General features: G+C 41.8%; 1 protein-coding gene across 2 annotated transcripts in view; it reads right to left on the bottom strand.

Moving 5' to 3' along the window:
• The window catches only part of COL4A6 (collagen type IV alpha 6 chain), a 759,488-nt gene that overhangs the window by 529,946 nt on the left and 209,276 nt on the right, over positions 1–20,266 (bottom strand). Inside the window, exon 4 of one of the 2 annotated variants that reach the window (XM_086918466.1) lies at positions 9,101–9,187. In XM_086918466.1, the coding sequence (XP_086774592.1) occupies positions 9,101–9,187 (87 nt within the window). The remainder of the gene's footprint in view (positions 1–9,100; positions 9,188–20,266) is intronic. The other variant, XM_086918467.1, reaches the window with a different exon arrangement.

The following is a 20,266-nucleotide window of genomic DNA, read 5'->3' as shown; positions in this document are numbered from 1 at the left end:
GACACCGCATCCTTTTTAGGTCTTGTCTAGGCAGCACATGTGTGCTGTCTATTCGAGACATGCTGTATCTTCGAAAAATGCTGTATCTACAATATGGGCTTTAAGCATCACCCATTTTTTCCATTGGTTCCTCTTACTGTCATTTGTAAATACGCTTAGTAGTCCCTCCTTCTGGACTTAAGTATCCTCCCATGAGGACTAACCCTTTTTACATGTGCTCTTGCTCTCCAGTTTATTTAGGATACTTTGAGAGCCCACTTCTTTTTGTTAGCCTGCCTTTGCTCATTTTAAATGTTTGTATTTTGGTTACTTCGTGCGCCGGCTCGATGAAAGGTTTGCGGCCACTTCTTTTGCCTTGCTTGATCTTTCTTCACGGCCGCCACCCTCTTTTGTTTGTTATTTACTTTGGTAGCCATGTTTGTGTTTTGGTTAATTTGGGCACCATGTTCAGAAAAGAAAAGCATGCAGGCTCTTTATTTGCCCAGTGCCCAAAAGACCAAGGCCATGTGCAGCTAGCAAGCACATCTAATTCATTGACTGACAGAGCAAGGGGTCTAGTCTGCGCTCCCTACCGCTGCCTCAGCCATACTCTCCCCAGCCGAGCGGCACACCCTCCACCTCTTCTTATTCATGCAAGCTCCTCCATGGCTAATTTCAACCGCAAGACACCAGGGGCAGGGAGGTGAAGTCCATGGGCATAGAGGCGGCACAACAAGAAAGTTCCCTGCATCATAGTAAGGCATCAGATTAATTGCCCAACCCAGCTGAAGACAGATGATGGCAATGAGTGAGAATTTGCCGGGGATGCTTTACACTGTAAAGTCGTGTCTGCGTGGCTCCACACAGGCCCTGGCTCAGGAATGGGCTAGGGCCAGGCGTTTTCTACAGCCCCTAAGTGAGTGCTTCAGATCTGGTTTGGATCTCAGGCACGCTGGTCTCCTGCCCCTGGCAGTCTATGTTGTCTCAGTTCTCGACTGCATGCACGTGGCTTGTGATACCAACTGCACCTGCCTAGATTTTGCAGACAGCTTTAGCAAATACCATCCCAGCCCCCACCAATACCAGCACCTCATGGATTCTACTCTCTCATAACATAGAGACCCACATCACACTGTCTGCCACACCCCCTCTATCAGACAGTTCATGGCAATAAGGAACCCCTCTTAACTATTAAGTATTGAAGAGAAAAAAAATCTGTACTTTATTGTATGGTTACTTAAAATCTTTCCAATTCCATCAGAGCATCAGAAAACACACATGGAATAAAACACATCAATATAAAATCACGGATTTTGGGGTGGCTAATAAAAGCAGACAACATGAACGAGAAGTGTCCATTTAGTCTACGAGAAAAAAAACAATGTATCACATGAAGTTTAAAACACAGAGGGAGAAAACATTTCAAATGTGATTTAGGAAGCCGGCATAATAGTCAAAGTGCAAGGTACCAACAAAGACCAGCTGCATGAGTCGCAAGACTGCCACTGCGCTAAGGAGGGGCACAATTATCAATGCATCGCATAGGAATTTTACAAATCAGCAGGGGCAAACATTTCAGATATAATTGCAAAGTGCCAAGCTGTCAAGGCTTATCCATAGACTCAAAACAGAGCCCTACATGGACCAGCAGTATGAGTAACAAAAGTGCAAACTCACTAAGGCGACACGTCCAGATCCAACAATGACTGTAAACGAGCTTTTCTTTCAAAGTGCCGAGTTGTTAGAGTGCAGTGTCCACACTCTCAAAGATATCACATGCCGATCCGACAACGATTGCAATCAAGCATTTCTTACAGAGTGCAAGGGGCCAAGTTGTCGGACCAGTCACTAAAGTGCCACGTGCTAATACAATAATGATTGCAAACAAGCATTACTTTCAAGGTGCAGGATGCAATATTGGTGAGCCGTATCAACTAACATTGGGTGGGGCTGTAAGTCAGCATTTCTTTCGGGGCCAAATGCCCGCCCTCTGGGTCAACAATGGCATGCATAACATTCACTGTGCAAAATGCCACAATGTCAAGCCTTATCAGGTGCTGCTAACGGAGCCTGACTAGGGCCAAGTGATTAAAAGACAAAGGTGAAATTTCATTAACGTTCCACATGCCAATTCAAAGGGGACTGTGGACTGCCATTTCTTCAAAGTGCAACAGTGCAAAAGACGTCAGGCAGTACCAAATAGCAATAAGCATTGGCCGCACGGCCGCGAAAGTGACGCAGCCGCGATGGTGAAAGTGATCGCGATCTGTAAGGCTGCCCGCAAGCGATGCACTAAATGAGACATGACGAGACATTAAAGCCAGATGGCGCCTGTGCTCGTAACTGTGCGCGTAACCGCACGCTCTAGGCAAACACAAAAAGCTGTGGTCGGCTTTTTGAAGCCTTCTTACTAAAAGTCTCGCCAGAGCAGCTCATGCACTGGCTCAGGCAAGATCTAAAAACCGCAGAGCCGCACGGATGTAGTGTAAAAGCTGAAGCTCACCAAAAGAATAAAAAATGGAATGGAGAGCAACCAGAAAACAACGAATACCACAGTGGCATAAAGTATAAATAGCAATGTAGTAAAAAGAAGATCGAAACGTAAATCATAATAAAATACCATTCATTCAAAAGTAAAATTGACTAGCAATATAAATGGAAGCCATAAAGAATGTGAAAATTATAGTCACTTAAAGTGAAAGATATAGCCCCACTTGTTGGCGTGGATGTGGGGAGGAAGGCACCTTATTGCATATTTTATGGGATTGTCCCCTTTTGGCATCTTATTGGCCAATGGTATTAGACAAAATAGACCTAAGATTTGATACACAGATCCCACGATTACCGCCCTATATCATCCTGGGATTGCCTAACGGCCTATTGTTCCCACTGAATTCGAGAAAAGGGAAGCAGATGGGATTGGCCCTGGGGGCTGCAATGCATAATATTCTAACTCACTGGGGGACACAGTTTATACCCACAATCCATGACTAGCTCCATAGACTATAGTACATTATGGGGATGGAACAAATCCATGCATCCCTTACAAACTACGAAGACCCATTCACAGAGGTGTGGAAAATGCTTGTTGAACTGTTGTCCGTGGAATTCCACGAAATTACGTGCCCAAAATACCTCCGACTCCTTAGGCTCACAAATTCTAGAGAACTCCCCGAGACAGACATAGCACAAAGAGATTAGGTAAATTCCATGAGAGCTCACTACATACTTGAAGCAGTAAGAAGAGTACTGGTGGGAGGAGGGACGGGCGGGGGCATGGTTTGATTGTTAATTTTGATTACACTCTCTTTCCGACCCAATGGTTGAGCTCTGTAAGCAATGTACGCTATATTGCTATTAGGTACAGCTGGAAATACCTTGTACATGTGGATCCAGTTAGGGAAAATTGCAAAGTGTCAGAAATTGTAGGTTACAATAGTTGGCATTGTTAATTAAATGTAAACAGAGCTAAACCTTGAAGAGGAGGGCGGAAAAGGGGTTTGTTTTTGGTTTTATGTTTTTGGGTTATTGTTTTTTGGGGTTGGTCATCTATATATGCCAGCCCTCTTGACAGGGCGTATATTAGCAACTACAGAATGATATACAATTTTGTATATTCCATGCTTATTTGAAAATCAATAAAAACATTTAAACATAAAGTGGAAGCTAAAACTAGTTAAAGTAATAGTCATAAGTCACCGAAAGTAAAAAAACATGCTAATTACCAAAAGTAACAAAATAAGCCACATATCCAAAAACAATACAACCTATTAAAAAAAGCAATTGGCTCAATCATTAAAAAACATAAAAGCAACAACTCAGTTAACGTAAAAGTCACAAGCTACTAAATTCAAAAAGCTCAAATTGAGAGGATGTTGCATAACAACCAGAGCTGCCGACTTTGGAACTGGGGGTTCAAGTCACGGCGTTTGCTCAACATCTTGTGATTCTGGGCAAATCACCTAATCTTTCATGAATCAAAAATCATCGGTGGACTTGAACTAATGAATAAATGACATTCAAACAGTGTTATTGAATTCTAGTGGTACGATTTGGTGATTTCTTTTTTTCTTTTTTTTTCTTTCTTGACCACACATGAAAGTTTAGAAGGGATACCCAAATATTAGAATCTCATAACAAATCGAATGAATTAAATCACAACCACAAAAATGTTCCTTTCACTGTAAACTAATGTTGCACGTTTGTGCAAGATATGTTCTCATAAAGTGCATTCTTTTTTAGCTGCTATCTCTCCACGGGAACGTGAAGAGGTCATCTCTCATCCAGTCTGATTTGCCTCGCACGCTGCTGTCCCCACATTGAGACCTCTCTGAAAGTGCACCTCTGTGGTGACCGGTCTTACTAGGATATCCTGAGGGCTCTTCCAAAGCTCCTTCCTTCTGACCTTTAACATTCACTGGTCTTTAAGTAATATGATGCACCACTATCTGCCACCGATATCTAATCTGATGGCCCACGACCAGCTTTGCTTAGTGACACATTATCATCAAAAGAGGAACGCTATTGTGCTAAAGCTAAGAAGCTAAAGCTAAAAAGTGGACTGTGCAGCAGGAAATAGCTGGACCCACAAGGTACTTCAAAACACCATTTAGGGAATCAGGAGAACAGAGGGGTGCTCCCAGTCTAGTAACACAAAGTGCTGTCAGTCCACATTGAGGTTCATTAGCAGAGCCTATTCATCACATTTGGTTTAATATTGGCATGTTAGCCCATATTTTTCCTGCTTGCGAGACACTATTGTATCCAAAAAGGGCTTGGAGCCCGCATGTGGCTTACCCATTTGTTGGCTTGCGTGGCACTCTTCTTTACAGCTTAGCAATTTGTGACTTGGAATGTGTCCATAAATGTTTCCTGAGGGAAGCATGTATTCCTGAATCAGACTGCATGGGCCAGTGTGTAGTAAATGTATAGCTCTTCAATCCCTGGAAGCACAGTTCCCAGGATAAGGTGCTGCATGGCTAAACACGTATAAGGTCCCAAAGGCGAGACCTTTTGGCTATGCCAATGCCTGTTTCCGACTAGTGCTCAGTTGTGTACAAAGTGTGAAAAGTGGGAGATTTCCTGTCTTTCTCTGATTTGGAAGCCAATATTGGGAATGAGCAGGTAGCATGATAATACAACATTGCTCCGCCAGAAAACCCAGAAAAATATGACTTCAAGATTAATAAAAAGCATTTTCTTCAGAATAGACTACTTTTCACACTCTCTCCAAAACCCACCCCATGACATACCCCTCCGGCCAACTAATATTTTAGCCATGTTCCCTAGATAAAATATTTTAACGTATTTCCACTGATGAACTTCTGCTGATACAGAGAGATGTGGACACCCTCTTGGCTGACCTAGCAGAGCGGTGATGTTTTACAGGATGTTTTATATAACTGCAGCTGGCATCATGACAGAACCAAATGCCAAAATGTCAATAGAGCTGCGTGAAATCAACTCAGCTGGGAAATCATGAGATGAAATTAGCGGAAAAAACATTTTGGCAAAACGTCATTTCTAATTAGCAGAATTTTAACGTTCCAGTATTTCAACTGTGCACACTGGATCTTGTTTTTTTTATTACATAAACTGTGTTAAAAATAAATTTAGAGAACCTTGCAGGACAGTTTCCTTGCCTTCACCCGGATCCTTCGAAAATGTTAATTACGTTGAAAGTGTTATTAATAGCTGTATAACTGTATCACTGCCGATTGGATCAATAAAGCAATTCAGTACAGATTACTGGTGTAATTTTGCTGCAAATCTTATTATTACATTTACACTATTAGTGTGTATGGGCCCATGTTTTGAAGAAGCTATGTCTCTACAACCCATCTATAATTGAGATAAATAGTAAAATGGAGGATATGTCTGCCCTTCAAAAACAGCAAGGTACTTAATAGTAACGTCCTAAAATGGAAAGTAATAACCAGTCATATCTAGTTACTTTATTTACTTTTCTGTGCACAATCCTGCATCAATTGCTTAACATTTGTTTTAGTGACTGGAGTATGTGTCTACAGCCAAACTACGTTTTTTCCCAAGGAGACACTGTTCATTCATAAGAGGATAGATGGTAGAGATAACCCACCAGACACATTTCTGGAACTATGCAGAGAATTTCGAAGCTCAACTTTCTATATTAGAAGATATCCATAAATAGCATAGCCATAGCGAGAAGCTCCAAAACAAGGTAAAATGTACCATCTCCACTGTCACTGTTGAGAAACGAATAACCATCATCTCAAAAGACGATCAAGACCAATCTGTAGCAACTGCTCCATTGGTGAATTTTGCAGAAAAATGTTCCAGATTTGACAGGTTGTCACCTTTTATTGAGCCCCTGTAATTTCCATTGTGGCACAAAGTCGCAGCAGCTTTATTAATATACGTGGAAAGGATGACCTGGTGAAACTATATATGGTACTGACTGAGGATTTCAGTGACGAGAAACAATATTTTAAAAACACATCAAACGTTTGTAAGTACTTGTGTGGAAGTTGGGTGTCAACTGTAAAGACAACTCCTTTTGACCTTTGCCAAGTCTAAAAAACACTCAAGATATGGAATTCATTCCAATTCGGCACCTAAACTGTTAGCAGCTTGTATATTGGATTCAATGATGCCATAGAGTTATGTTGGGAGGGAATAAATAGCTTATTGAATGTTTTAACTTTTTGACCATGAATATAAGCAGGAATGTCAGTTTTAGCATTGATGTTAATCAAAATTTGGAATGTATAAGAGTTGGTCTCTGCCACGGTTTTGACCTCAAGAGGTACTTTTACTTTAAACATATCTCTGTCCATAAGACATCAGATGAACACACCACGAGAGCTATTGTAAGTACTAGCCTCGATTATTACAATGCTCGGTTTCTAGGCCTTATGAAGATGTCACATTCAGCAGCTAGAAACGTTTATCAAGACGCCCCCCCTCCCCCCTCCCCGAATGAACCATATTTCCTGTACTTAGGAAACAACATTTATTTACCAGTTTTATGGTCACCATCAGAAGTTAAAGAGCAATGCTCCAACCTGTAAATTGATTTCAACCTCAAAAAGGCTAGTGATGGTCATTAAATATTGGAAAACCACCTGGGGTGGCCGACCTCTAAATGCTCATCTCGAGAAGAGCCAAACAGTTTTGTTTGTAGGAAGAAGTTGATAACATATTTTTTCTTTCAGACACGTTACGTTTGTGTTTTGCTCAGTGACAGCAGCAGGGCAACCACTTGTACACTAGCACTTGTATTTGGTTTTAGCATTCTATGAAATATAAAATACATTAGAATTTTTATATAAAACTACGATCTATGCTTACTGATTTCCTTCATTAATTAGTTTGATTAATGAATGTATTTTACTTTAGGGAGTCAGATTTAAGGGTATGCATGTTAATTGGAGCTCCGCGTAACTTAATGGGCTGAAACTTAAGTGTGCAGCTCAACAATCTTTCCTCTATTGCCCAAACGAGAGAATATAAATTCCATATGCAAATAAAAGTACCAACAAGCTGAAACTAGAACTGGTGTGCTGTATCCTATTTGTTTCACATACCAAATATGCATTTCATTGCACGGACATGGGTGAAAGCATTAATTAATTAAACAACTTCCCTTTTTTCAATACTTCCAACAGAATGATATTTGGAATTGTTGAATCTCCATTTTTCACATTCATCTTACACTGTCATTACCATTTTCTGCCTGGTGCTAAACTCTGTTTGAAACTAGAAAAGAGCTTACAAAGGTGCATGCATAAAGATATCATTTAGATACGTTATCCTATGGTTTGCTTTACTAGAAATAAATTGTAAAAAAAATTAAAACTATTAACCAGTCGAATGCTAGATATTACAGTTTTTAGTCTTAGTCTCTCATACATTTGGATCAATGCTCAATCCATAGCACTTTAATGCGTTTTAGATATTTACTTATTGGTTTCATAAAGCCCTGACATGTCTCCATCACAAAGTTCAGAGTTAGATAAAGCAGATTAGGAATGTGTCCCATTGGTGAGTAAAATCAACAGGTAATTATCTCAAGGGATATCACACATGTTTAAGGTGTGTGATTCCTAGTCATTCAAGGGCTCCCTCCCTTATTCAAGGGGATAATGGACAGTGATCCTATAGGTGTAGGGAGTGGCAAGAGTCACTGGCTGGTCAAATGTTGCTTGGGCTTTATTCACCACCAATAAACCTAGGTTATCCTTTTTACCCCAACTCATCCACGTTTAGAAAAAAGCTAACAGTGTTTCAGTAGTGAGACAATTTTCTCTTCTCTGAAGACTGTCCGAATATAGGTTTTGTGCAATACAGTCGGCAAAAAACTCTGTAACGGTAAGAAACAGTGAGTCTGAGTGCGACTGACGAAGGGCTGCAATAGCCCGAAATGCATCTGGAGATACTTGTTTAAAAGGACTTGATTGATGCTGTCAAAGTTTACCTCGAATGTTCTGATATGAAGATAATAATATCAAACAATGAATAAATGCAGCATACATCTATTTGCTTGATTAAGGAACAAAGATTGTGTACATGGTTTCATTAATTTCAACACCCAAGTTGTGGGTTTTATCGCTGTGATCAGGGGGACGTCCCCTAATCAGGAAACGCTACTTGTTGTCGACCCCATAATATGCCAATCTTAAAAGTCATGTTGTGGGGTTCATGGCTATTGCCCTAAAGCAGGAAGTCTCAAAGGTCTGAATGATGGGGTTTTATGTCAGAACTCTACCTTCCAGGAACCCATCTTGCGTTCAAGCACACCAAAGGCATGGTGATTCCAATTCAGGTAGATTCAGCAAGATTTACCTCCATGCCCTCTATGTCTGGGGGAAACATGTCCATGCACTACGTGGTCTGATCTTTGGTACAAAAATGCCAAAGAGAATATCCTGGTACTGTCATCTTTGGCTATCTACATTGACCTTCTAGACTATTTACAACAAACATGGCTACAATCGTGGAGCAGCTGCAGACGTTCCCGCTAACGATCCAAGTGTCATGTTGAAACTGGACAGCTCTTTACAAACATATTTACTTGAAAAGCAGAGTATTAGACAGAAACTGTAACTGTTTTACTTCAACCAACATGGGAGAGGAACCTTACCCGACCGCCTTTTTCTGGGAAGCATTTGCAACCCTTGCTGCAATCTCGCCCCGCACATGGCCCTTGGTAGAACTTCTTGCCTCCCTGCTAAGAAAGGAAAGAGGAGGATGAGGTCATGGAGGAGTCTAGCATTGCTCAAGATTAGTGCAGCACACTTTGCACCTGCTTCTTCTCATTTTGACAGGTTTCTGGTACATATGGAACAGCATTAGTTCATCACCCAACTTTGGTCTCATCCTTATAAATGAAGTTTTAAGCTCGGATATTTTCACAATAATGGATCATACAATCTTAAACTGGGCATTAAGAAATGTTGAATACCACAATGTAGGAGCGCCAGATTTCTGTACTCACAATACCCTGCGTACCTGGTCATGAGGCAGTACACTCTGAGGACGCGCGCTTTCCTGGTAAACTGAGCTCATTAGATGAAACACAAAGTAAAAGCTGCAAGCTATACACCATAATGACTGTAGACAGTAACAATGAAACATACATTGGACAAGCAAGCTTCGATATTAAATACACATTTCCTCCAAACCACAGTAACTGGGAGGGTGTTGATGTTTTGTAATGCTTAGGTTTTCTTTTTAGTGATCATGGGTTGGAATAATTAGTCAGCCAGCTAGCCGTGACTTGCAGACCCACCATGTTTGTGGAAAAGGGCTAGTCTGTGTCCTGGTTTCTTTAGCTTCTCTTTGTGAACAATGAGGGCAGAGCATAGTGAAGGTTGTGATGGCAGAGCCCTAAGCCTCCTTTATTTCAGCAACTTACCTTCGCGATCGGGTATTTATCACTAGGCCATTCAGAACTGAAGAGGGAGGTACGGTTGCTTCACCTTTAAAAGGATGAAGACTTGCTAGGATTTCTGAAGAGCAGTGTTAAGATTCAGTTTCAAAGGGATTATGCTAGAGATTGCCTCGAGATATTAGAAACGTTATTTGTTAATGGAATATGGCCTTAGCTGCGCCGATATTCAGCTGGCCAGAAAAAGCACAATTCAATGATGTACAGAGTCAAGGAAAAGAAGTTCTACCTCCCAATAAGTTTAATTGGAAATCAAATGTAAGACTTAAAACAATCTGTATCGGCATTTGAGATAATAAAAAGTGTGACAACCAACAAAAGTCAACCACTTCCTCCAGAGCTGCACTCTGTCGCAGGAGATTGTGCCTCCAATTCTCAATTCAGCCTGTAATCAGCCTTCCATACATGCCAAGAACTGTAGCAAGTCCACCCAACCAAGACATCTCAAGTAGATCCATCCAGGGCCGGACTGGCCGTTGCGGGCACCGGGCAATCCCTCGATGGGCCGCAAGGGTGTGGGCTGGTTTTTGGCCCCTGGGGGCCGTTTTTGTTACAGGCCCGTTTCTGCTGCAAAATCGGCCATGTAACAAAAACAGCCGAGAACCGGCCCTGGCAAAGTGCTCGGTGGCGGGGTGGGGGATGGGGGGGAAGGGGGACTCTGCCAGGGCCAGTTTTGGTTCCCAGTCCGGCCCTGGTTCCATCACACTATACTACCTGGAGAGTCCTTAGGAATAAGTAAAGGTTTGACACCAGGAAATGCTTATTTAGTGGAGATAAAATCTTGGCGATCTCCTCTCAGTCACATTCAACTTGTTTGCTATTTATTTGCTCCCCCGATATATGCCATGTTTAGTGCATCCATCCAGCAAGATTGGCAAAACTGATAAATCAGGCATACCGCCACATAACCAATATTTGTGTTCAGCCGCTATTATAAGAAGCATCACGAAGTTATGAGAGCCCTTTGTCAATCCCCATCTGGTCTCAGGGGCCCATCCTAAGGCTTGAGTCCAGTCATGGGTATCATACCCCATGCCTTTCGAATCACGTTAGCCAGAACAAGAACCACCAAATCTTTGGGCAATCACACAAAATATGCAAAATGCCCTCCTGGCCTCCACCGTCTTTCTAACAGGTTTCAGGCTGTCTTCTTCTAGTACATGCACCCTAATCAAGCATAATGTCACCTATAAAGAATTTTACAAAACACTGCCTTCCTTACAAACACCTACGCCCCTCCAACATGCATTTGCTATTCCTTGACACTGTACACCCCCCCAACACTACTCCAAAACCTCAACCTCTTGGATGATGCGACAGATAGTCACGGTCCGGCGGCTACTGTGATCTGCTACCTCTAAAATCTAGAAATGTGCCAATGTCTGTGATGCCACCGGCCTAACTGCGCTGTGCATAGCCCAGTATTTCACCTGCAGACAATGATATCATTTCTACCTTCCCTATGGCAGAAGGTACTTTTATTTGTGCAAAGGATTTAAAAGCGGCCTCCTTGAGTGGGTCACCAAATTTAAGCACCTTTTGGTCCTCAGCGTCTGAATGCCTCCATCTATACTGCAGGTATAAACTCTCTATTCCCAAAGAGTGGGGTAGAGGTGGACAGGTAGCTCGAAAGGCACAGTTTGTCTTTAATCACATCCTGGACCTGTAAGATCGCCTTCAGGACCAATGCTGCACTTGATCCATTGGAGCTCCCAGATAGAGCAGCCTTCAATGCATGATGAACCAAGCACCACTTTCGCTCAGTGCTTTCCCTTGACAGCATGTGGCAGTTGTGCTGTTCTGCAATAAGAAACTGGCTGTGGGATTCCTAGTCCCCTCCTCTTGTTGGACAGGGAGGTCTGTCTGCCCCCTCCCCACCCCCCATGTAGACTTAAATAATTGTAAGACTCCCTCTGTACTCACTCAATGAATCTCATGGGAATCGGGATGTGGAGGGCCTTGAATAGAAAAAGAATCGTCCATAGTTTGCCATCTTTAGGGCTGCAGTGCGCGGCAGCCATAAATGCGTTGTGTCTCATCTCTGAAGTGAAATCTTAATAGACTGGAAGAGAGAAGAATAGTTGGCTCCAAACACGTTTTTTGCTAAAATATGTGATATTGATACTCGGGTATCGAATTGATTTTTTTGCTCAGTGAAAGTGATCCATCCCTCTCAGGCAGATCAATGTGGTAACCAGGCATTCAGGCTCAAGGCTTCTAATTCTGTCGAGTTTACCTTAAATCTGAATGCCCTTAATGCCATGTTTGAGTGTTTTTCATTGGCACCAGGAGGGCAACGAAGGGGTCCATCAGTGAGACCAAGACATCATCCCACAAAATTGTGAGTATAATCGGTTCAAGTCCCCGGCCTACTCCTCTGAACTCAGAGTTGTTTCTAATCCTCTGAACCCAAGGCTCAAAGTACAGCACAGAGGAGCTGGGACAGTGGGCATCCCTGTCTTTAAACTTCACCACATTTTATACCACATGACTACCGTGCATTTATGCAGACATTTGAATTCGTGTTACATACCCTGCTCATATAATATTGCCTCCCTTAGGAGCTCTCAAACGACTCTACTGAAGGCCTTCTCAGTGGACAGGGACAACAGCATCGCCTCTCTGCTAGGTCTGGCAGCCAGCTGGACCATGAAAACGACCTTCCGTGTGTTGTCACTAAATTGCTGATCCTCAAAAAACAGCTCATTGGTAAGGGTATCTACTGTCAATAGCTGTATGAATATTTTTGCATAAGGTTATGTATCAATATGCGCCACACCCCTCTCTACTTATCTGGCTTAAAGATTACCGAAATTCAAGCCTTACCATGGGTGCAGACTCCCCAGATGCTTTTGTAAAAGAGTTGAACAACCTACTCATGATAGCTATGGATCTTGACCAATGCGTAACGGGGAATGTATCCATCAGGACCAATTATCTTGGAGATCCTGAGGGTTTTGATCAATGTTGTAAATTTCTCCTTTATTTATAGTTTGGTCCTTTGCACAGATGTAGGTTTATCTGGCCCCTAATGTTTCATGTAGGTAGTGTGCCCCTTCCAGTGTTGGTAGAATCTGCAGAACCTTTTAAAAATGTAATCTCCTTAAACATCTGCACCCCCTCTGTAGTCTCTGATAAAGACAATGCTGCCCTGGGTTGGTGCAGCCTTAAGCTTAGACGCCAAAAGACATCCGATCCCCTTATGGCCCTCATAAAATGTCTGCTCTACCTTAGCCAGAGAATATTCAACCCTTTTGAAGTCGAGCAGTTGAAACTGGCCCCTAAGGTGCAGAAACAGTTGCCATAACTTCTGGGATTGGGTTTTCTTATGAGGGGCCTACACCACCTGCAAATCACGAATCAACAATCCCCTCACCAGTAATGAAATTCGAAATATTTAAAATGTCATTAAAATGAACCTTATTGGGAAAGTACATTGTTTTAAAAAATTGCTTATGACATCAGCAAAATAAACGGTGTGGCCTGGGGCACAATTACTTCGGATGTTCAGGCCTATCGCAGACTATCTACAGGATTCTCATCTAAGGCCCTTAAAAGTACATTTGTCTTGGTGGATATCTCATAGGCTTGGCATGACTCCAAACGTTGTAAGTAGTGGTAAGATATCCATGACCTGCAGAGATGAAACTCTGTGTGGCGATATTTCTTGAAGAAAGAAGGCTGTACACCTCCTAGTGAAACTAATCAGTAATATGGCAACTATTGAGCATGCAGAAACCTAAGCCTAAATCTAAGAAATGTAAGTAAAGTATTATACTTGAGATTTAATTGTGGAGATTGGCTTTGGGCGGTACTCTCATTGTTGGGTGGTACAAACTGGAAGTGCTTTTTTCACTATACATACAGCAGGTGAAATTGAAAGGGTTGTGACTGAACGTGGTGACTGAGCTAAAACACACATATGGGACTCACTGGCTTTGCACTGGCATGGCAAGCAGGTTTCTATTGCACAACTGACTTATGTACACTGGAGTGAGTAAGACATGCGTCACAAGACTTTCCATTGTAATTGTGTGATGAGATGCTCCTTTCAACTATATTTTAGGGCAGATGAGCTGGGCAGGTCTAATTTCCTATCCAATCACAATACGTGAAATATAAACACAAATGGTCCCCTTTGTTGCTGTGCTACATTGAGGCCCTTCACACACCACTCCCACCCAACATACACACACCCACAAAAGGAAAAATTCTAACCTGGTCCTATTGCCAAATGATACCTATTTATAGTTTTATTTGGCCTTTCTGCCTCACATTAGCCCAAAAATTGACAAAGCTTCAAAATTTGTTCACAGATGCTTTAAATCCCAAATCACATCTAAGCCTATATTGCCCAACCATGTTCAGGCTTTTCCAATCAATAGTCAAAGAAGAGGACACGTTGAAGGCAGAGATGTCTACTATAGCCCACATCATGGGGAATAATTGACAGACTTCCAACATGCAGAATCAGACGTCTTTCTTCTTGCAATAGTTTCCCTTTTAAGATCAGCTACTTTGTATTTGTAGACTACTCTCCCTATACATGTAGCACTGAACTGATGCCCCTTTAAGTTGATCGCAAATGTCTAGGTGAAATCCCTTGATCACTGGATGAAGGTGATGTGACCATATTTCACTCACCCCAGATGCCCTACAATGACATCTTATTAAAAGCTGCATCACATCTAAGGATGTATGTTTGGTCTTCATGGATCCACACTCCTTGGGTCCTTATGATGTAATGACAATGGTATGGTTACTTCAACAGATAGTTAGGATCAGTCAATCTATTCAAAGTTAGCAGTAACTACTAAGAGAGGAAGGCATTTTGAGGTAGCAGCCACAAAAGGGTCCAACTCTCTGACTCTTTACTGTGCCAAACTATCGACTTTTAAGGTTTGAAACGTTATCAAGTTTGATCCCTACCATTGGCTATTCCTATTTACTTTTTCTCCAAGCCCAGACATAGACTACTGTGGCAAAGTGTACATTACATTAGTGTTTTTATTCACTCACTCCACTCTGTCAAAAACTTTTAGAAAAGACCTAATACTTTCAAGGAAAATTGTAACAATCCTTTAGTTCATCTTCAAGCAGCTCCTTTTTCAGACGCCCGAGGACAGTAACGCCAATATGTCATTCTACAATGAATACTCCTGCACACACTGATGTGTCTGTGTCAGATTCACCCCGATTGTATGCTGCTTTATGTTAAGAACTTTAACAAGATGAAACATGTGTCCATGAATGCTATCTGACGGCTCATTCCTCCCCTAATTCAAGGTGTGAGATACGTACCGTATCTCACACAATACTAGATTCAGGCATGAAGAGAACAAAGTGGCTATCGTCCTGTGATCGGTGCCAGGACAGCCGGCCAGACATACACAGACCCATATTATGACTGGATCTGATGATTCCTTAGATTCTGACATCTATGTGCAGAGGGCATGGGAATGTTTCAACCTGCCACTGGAGTTACTTAAGTGCCTTTATTTATGTTATAGGGGCATCTAAGGTACAACAAAGCCTCCCGATGTGCAAGAGCTAATATAAAAAAATTAAAAAAAAAATATATATATATATATATTCATATTCAAACTGAAGACACAGAGGAAAACTACATGAGATGGTACGTTTAGTCATCCACAAATCTATACCAGACTATAAAGGCCACGATATTCTATATAACACAGTCCCAGCACATGGCACGCTCCATGGAAGAGACTGAATACTACACGAGACAACTACACACAATCCATTGTTCACTTACCCCAATTCGAACATCACACATTTGTACAAAGAAAATAAAGTAGATGACACATTCATGGATTCTTGAACATCCTTGATTTCTCTTCGATTCTTCCCATCATTTCGACAAGTGCCCCCATCATATCACTCACTTTCACACCTGCAACTAACTTAAATGCTGGTGGCTGCCCCCATCAATCAATCAATTCATCTGTGAATTTAATTTAAACACACCTTGAGGGTCAGCAGTTCCGTTTAATCGAAAAGCCAGGTCTTGAGGACCTTTCTGAAAGTGTTCAGCGAGGGGGCTCGTCTGAGGTCGATCGGGAGCTCGTTGAAGGTCTTGGCCACGATGTAAGAAAAGGCCCTTCAATCTCTAATCTGACACTATTGCCATTACCTCAGTACTGATTGTTATGTACTTTTTGACTATTCTCCTACCTTAATGCCGGATTGTTTTTGTTTTTTTTACCTCTCTGACTGTTAAACCTGTGCACACAACATGTAATGCACTCTGATTGATACCTTCGGGACTAGCTAATGCAATAGGAAACTGAAAAATAAAGCCACATCAGGCTTACCAATCTTTTTCCATTTTCCATTCTTTTGAATGCAGTCCAAGAATACCCTAGAGTTAAGATCCATATGTCCACCTTGACTGCATTCCCTTTCTGTTCTGCACAACATCTGTTCCATAGACATTACTTATGCATCTGTAACAGTCTAGGGTATCTGATTTCTTATTAGGCATATCCTCCTGTTTCCTCTATCTTGGTGTCACACGACACATCTCTCAATGTTTTTCTCACTTTTCTCCTCAGTCACCATTTTTACCACCTTCAGAGAATGCCGAACAATCCTGGTAGTAGATGCTACCTCTCTTGAAGCATAATGCATCGTAAAGTGCGATCTTTTCTGAAACCTCTGACTATTAATATGGACCATTAACTTACCTCAGCATCTTGGCAAGAAAAGGTCCAAAAATGTCACATCATTGCTAATGATGTCAGAAGTCAGAAATACCTTTAAATATTGTATGTCGCAATGCACAGGAGTATAAAATGTATACTGCTTAAAAAAAGTGACACCAATAATTTTAACAACATGTCGCGTACTCAAAGTAATTCCACTCGCTCTGCCTTGGTAGTGCTCCTACCCGTGGTCTGCTCTTGCAGCCATCTAGTACCTCTGAACCTCTAACCATAGTCAACTTGATTCCACTTTTTTCTGTGAAATATGAAGTTTCCGTTATTCTGTAGACATTGCAGCAGTATATCCATGGATACAGTCAATCTTAGCATTCCCACTGCAGGCACGAATCAGACAATAACATACAGAGGCACTCAAGCAACGTTACCCTCATGCTTAGTTCCATCACTGATAGTCTAATGTATGCCACACCTTGTCTGTGCATAACTATGTCAGAATTACATGTAAAATGTAAAGTATATATTCCAATGTGTTTTAGATATGTTGTACACCAGTGTGGCTGGTGTTCAGCATGGCAGATTGTGAGAAAGAGGAGAGTGGCATGGAGTGTCGTAGATTGAAGAGTGTGGAGTGTCAATCAGTGGAGTATCAGAGTAGAGTGGAGAGGCATAGAGTGGAGAGGCGTAGAGCCGAGAGGTGTAGAGTCGAGAGGTGTAGAGTCGAGAGGTGTAGAGTGGCGAGGCGTAGTGTGGCGAGGCGCAGTGTGGCGGGGCGTAGAGTGGAGGGGCGCAGAGTTAAGGGGTGTAGAGTATAGTAGGGTGGTGTGGCATACAGTGGCTTGGAGTGACGTAGAAGGAGTCAAATATAGTGTCGAGGAGTGGCATAGAGTGGAGTTTTGCGTCAGAGTGGAGGGGTGGAGAGTGCAGTGGCATAGAGTGTAGTGTCAGAGTGGAGTTTCATAAAGTGGAGTGTCATAGAGTAGAGTGTCAGAGTGGAGCGTAGGGTCGTAGAGTGGAGGATTGCAGAGTGTCATGGAGTTGTGGAGTGTGGAGTGGCATAAAAAGGCATATAGTGGAGTAAAATAAGGTGTCATAGAGTGTTGTAGAGTGGAATGTCGTAGAGTGGAGTACAGTTTCGTGGACTAGAGTGTTGTTGAGTAGAGTGGCATGGAGGGATGCAGAGTGTAGTAAAGTGTTGTAGATTGGAGAGGCGAAGAGAAGTCTTGTAAAGGAGAGGTGTGTTAATTGGCATGTAGGGTCATACAGCAGCGTGGCAGAGTGGAGGGACGTAGAGTGGAGGATTGCAGAGTGTCATGGAGTTGTGTGGAGTGGCATAAAAAGGCATAGAGTGGAGTAAAATAAGGTGTCATAGAGTGTTGTAGAGTGGAATGTCGTAGAGTGGAGTACAGTTTCGTGGACTAGAGTGTTGTTGAGTAGAGTGGCATGGAGGGATGCAGAGTGTAGTAAAGTGTTGTAGATTGGAGAGGCGAAGAGAAGTCTTGTAAAGGAGAGGGGTGTAAAGTGGCATGTAGGGTCATACAGCAGCGTGGCAGAGTGGAGGGACGTAGAGTGGAGGATTGCAGAGTGTCATGGAGTTGTGTAGTGTGGAGTGGCACAAAAAGGTATAGAGTGGAGTAAAATAAGGTGTCATAGAGTGTTGTAGAGTGGAATGTCGTAGAGTGGAATGTCGTAGAGTGGAGTACAGTTTCGTGGACTAGAGTGTTGTTGAGTAGAGTGGCATGGAGGGATGCAGAGTGTAGTAAAGTGTTGTAGATTGGAGAGGCGAAGAGAAGTCTTGTAAAGGAGAGGGGTGTAAAGTGGCATGTAGGGTCATACAGCAGCGTGGCAGAGTGGAGGGGCGTAGAGTGGAGTAAAGCGTCAGAATGGATTGCATGGAGTTCAGTTTAGTAGAGTGGAACAGAGAAGGATAGAGTGGAGCATCGCAGAGAGGCATGGAGTGTCAGAGTGAAACATAGTGGAGTGGAGTGGCGAAGGGTGGAGTGGCACGGAGTAGTGTAAAGCAGAGTACAGTGGCGTACAGTGGAATATGCATGGTGTTGTAGTACACGGTCATTACACATTTTTTATTGTAATTGCCATCACATTTGCACAGATGTACAGATTTATGATATAACTATACACTGCACAAACAAAAAAGTATGGAAATGGGATCACCTAGTGCGTTGATTTGTTTTAAATGTATTAAAATATTTGTTTCCAGCAAGAATTGCAATAAAAGTGCTTCATATGTGCTTTCCTAATTATGATATATTCTGAAGTACTTCCACAGCTCACTTACAGACATTTACATTTTGTTGTGTTCTAGAAAAACACCCTTTCCTTTCACACCCCCAGATGATTAGATACATCCTCTCACTTTGAAGTAAATTAAAGAAAAATAAGACTAACATTTGACCTCTGTCTTTCAATGCAGTGCAAATATGACAAGTTGAGAACAAATGTAAAGCCAGCACTTGTGAAAGAATAAAGTTAATAGAATATGCTCCATGGGAGGAACAAAGACACGCTGAAGAGCCGAAAAAAAAAGAAACCCAGCAAAAAGAAAGCAAGCAAATGTGAGTTACAGTCCACATAGCTAATTGGAGGAAACCAAGTCATGGAAAAACAATTTTAAGGAAGACACTTTTAAAGAAACATAAATAAATCAAAAATGAAAGAAAACATTTTAAATGAAAAATAATTGTGAGGAAAAATCCAAAATTGAAATAAACATGGGTAGAGTTTAAGACTAATGAGTATTTTTTCAGTTCAGGGATGGGTAATGTTTGGGGATGATGAGGGTTCTTTAAGGGACAGGAATAGAGGTAGTTCAGGCAAAGAAAGGGGTTTGTAGGATTCAGGGATGGGTGGAGTTTCGAAGTGGTGAGAGGTTTTTAGGGTTCACGGATGAGTAGATTTGAGGGTTGTTAGGTGTTTATAGGGTTTAGAGATGAGTGGAGTGTAGGGGTGTTATTTATTTGGTTTAGAGAAGGATAGAGTTTAGTTGTGGTGAGGGTTTTTTGAGGGTTATGGGTAAGTGGTCTTTAAGGGCGGTGTGGGTTTTTTAGGATTCAGGGATGGGTGGAGTTTAGGTGTAGAAAGAGGTGTTTAGGGTCCAGGAATACGTGATATTTAGCAGTAGAGAGGGGTTTTACTGTCAGGGATAGGTGGAGTGTGGGGGTAAAAAGGACTTTTAGGTTTCTGGAATGGGTGGAGTTTAGTGGTAGAAAGGGCTTTTAGGGTTCAGGGAAGGGTGTAGTTTAGGTGGGATGAGTAGTATTGGGGCAGGGATTGAGGGTGTTTCAGGGTTTTGAGGGGTCAGAGATGGATGTGAGGGGTCAGCAAATTAAAAGCATCTAAAATAATTATTTAACAATATAAAAAATATAACTGAAATAATACCCCCTGAAGTAGAGCACTGAAATAAATAACTTTGACAAAACTGTTTCTGAAAGTAAGACCTGCAGCAATTGCATTTACCCTTACAAATAAACATGCAAAAGCCAATTTCGAACAAAGAGACCTTCTATGAATTGGTTTCTATGAAATGGTTATTGCTATTCAAACTGCAAATTTCCATTAAACAGTTTAGGTGAAATAGATTCTTACACATGGTATTCCATTAAATCGTTTTACTATGAAATCACATACAACCCTAAAGAATATGCTCAAAAAG

This window comes from Lissotriton vulgaris, chromosome 4_1 (assembly GCF_964263255.1).
Source record: "Lissotriton vulgaris chromosome 4_1, aLisVul1.2, whole genome shotgun sequence".
NCBI lineage: Eukaryota > Metazoa > Chordata > Amphibia > Caudata > Salamandridae > Lissotriton > Lissotriton vulgaris.
Note: the sequence above shows the minus strand (reverse complement) of the source record. Positions and strands in the feature narration are given on the sequence as shown.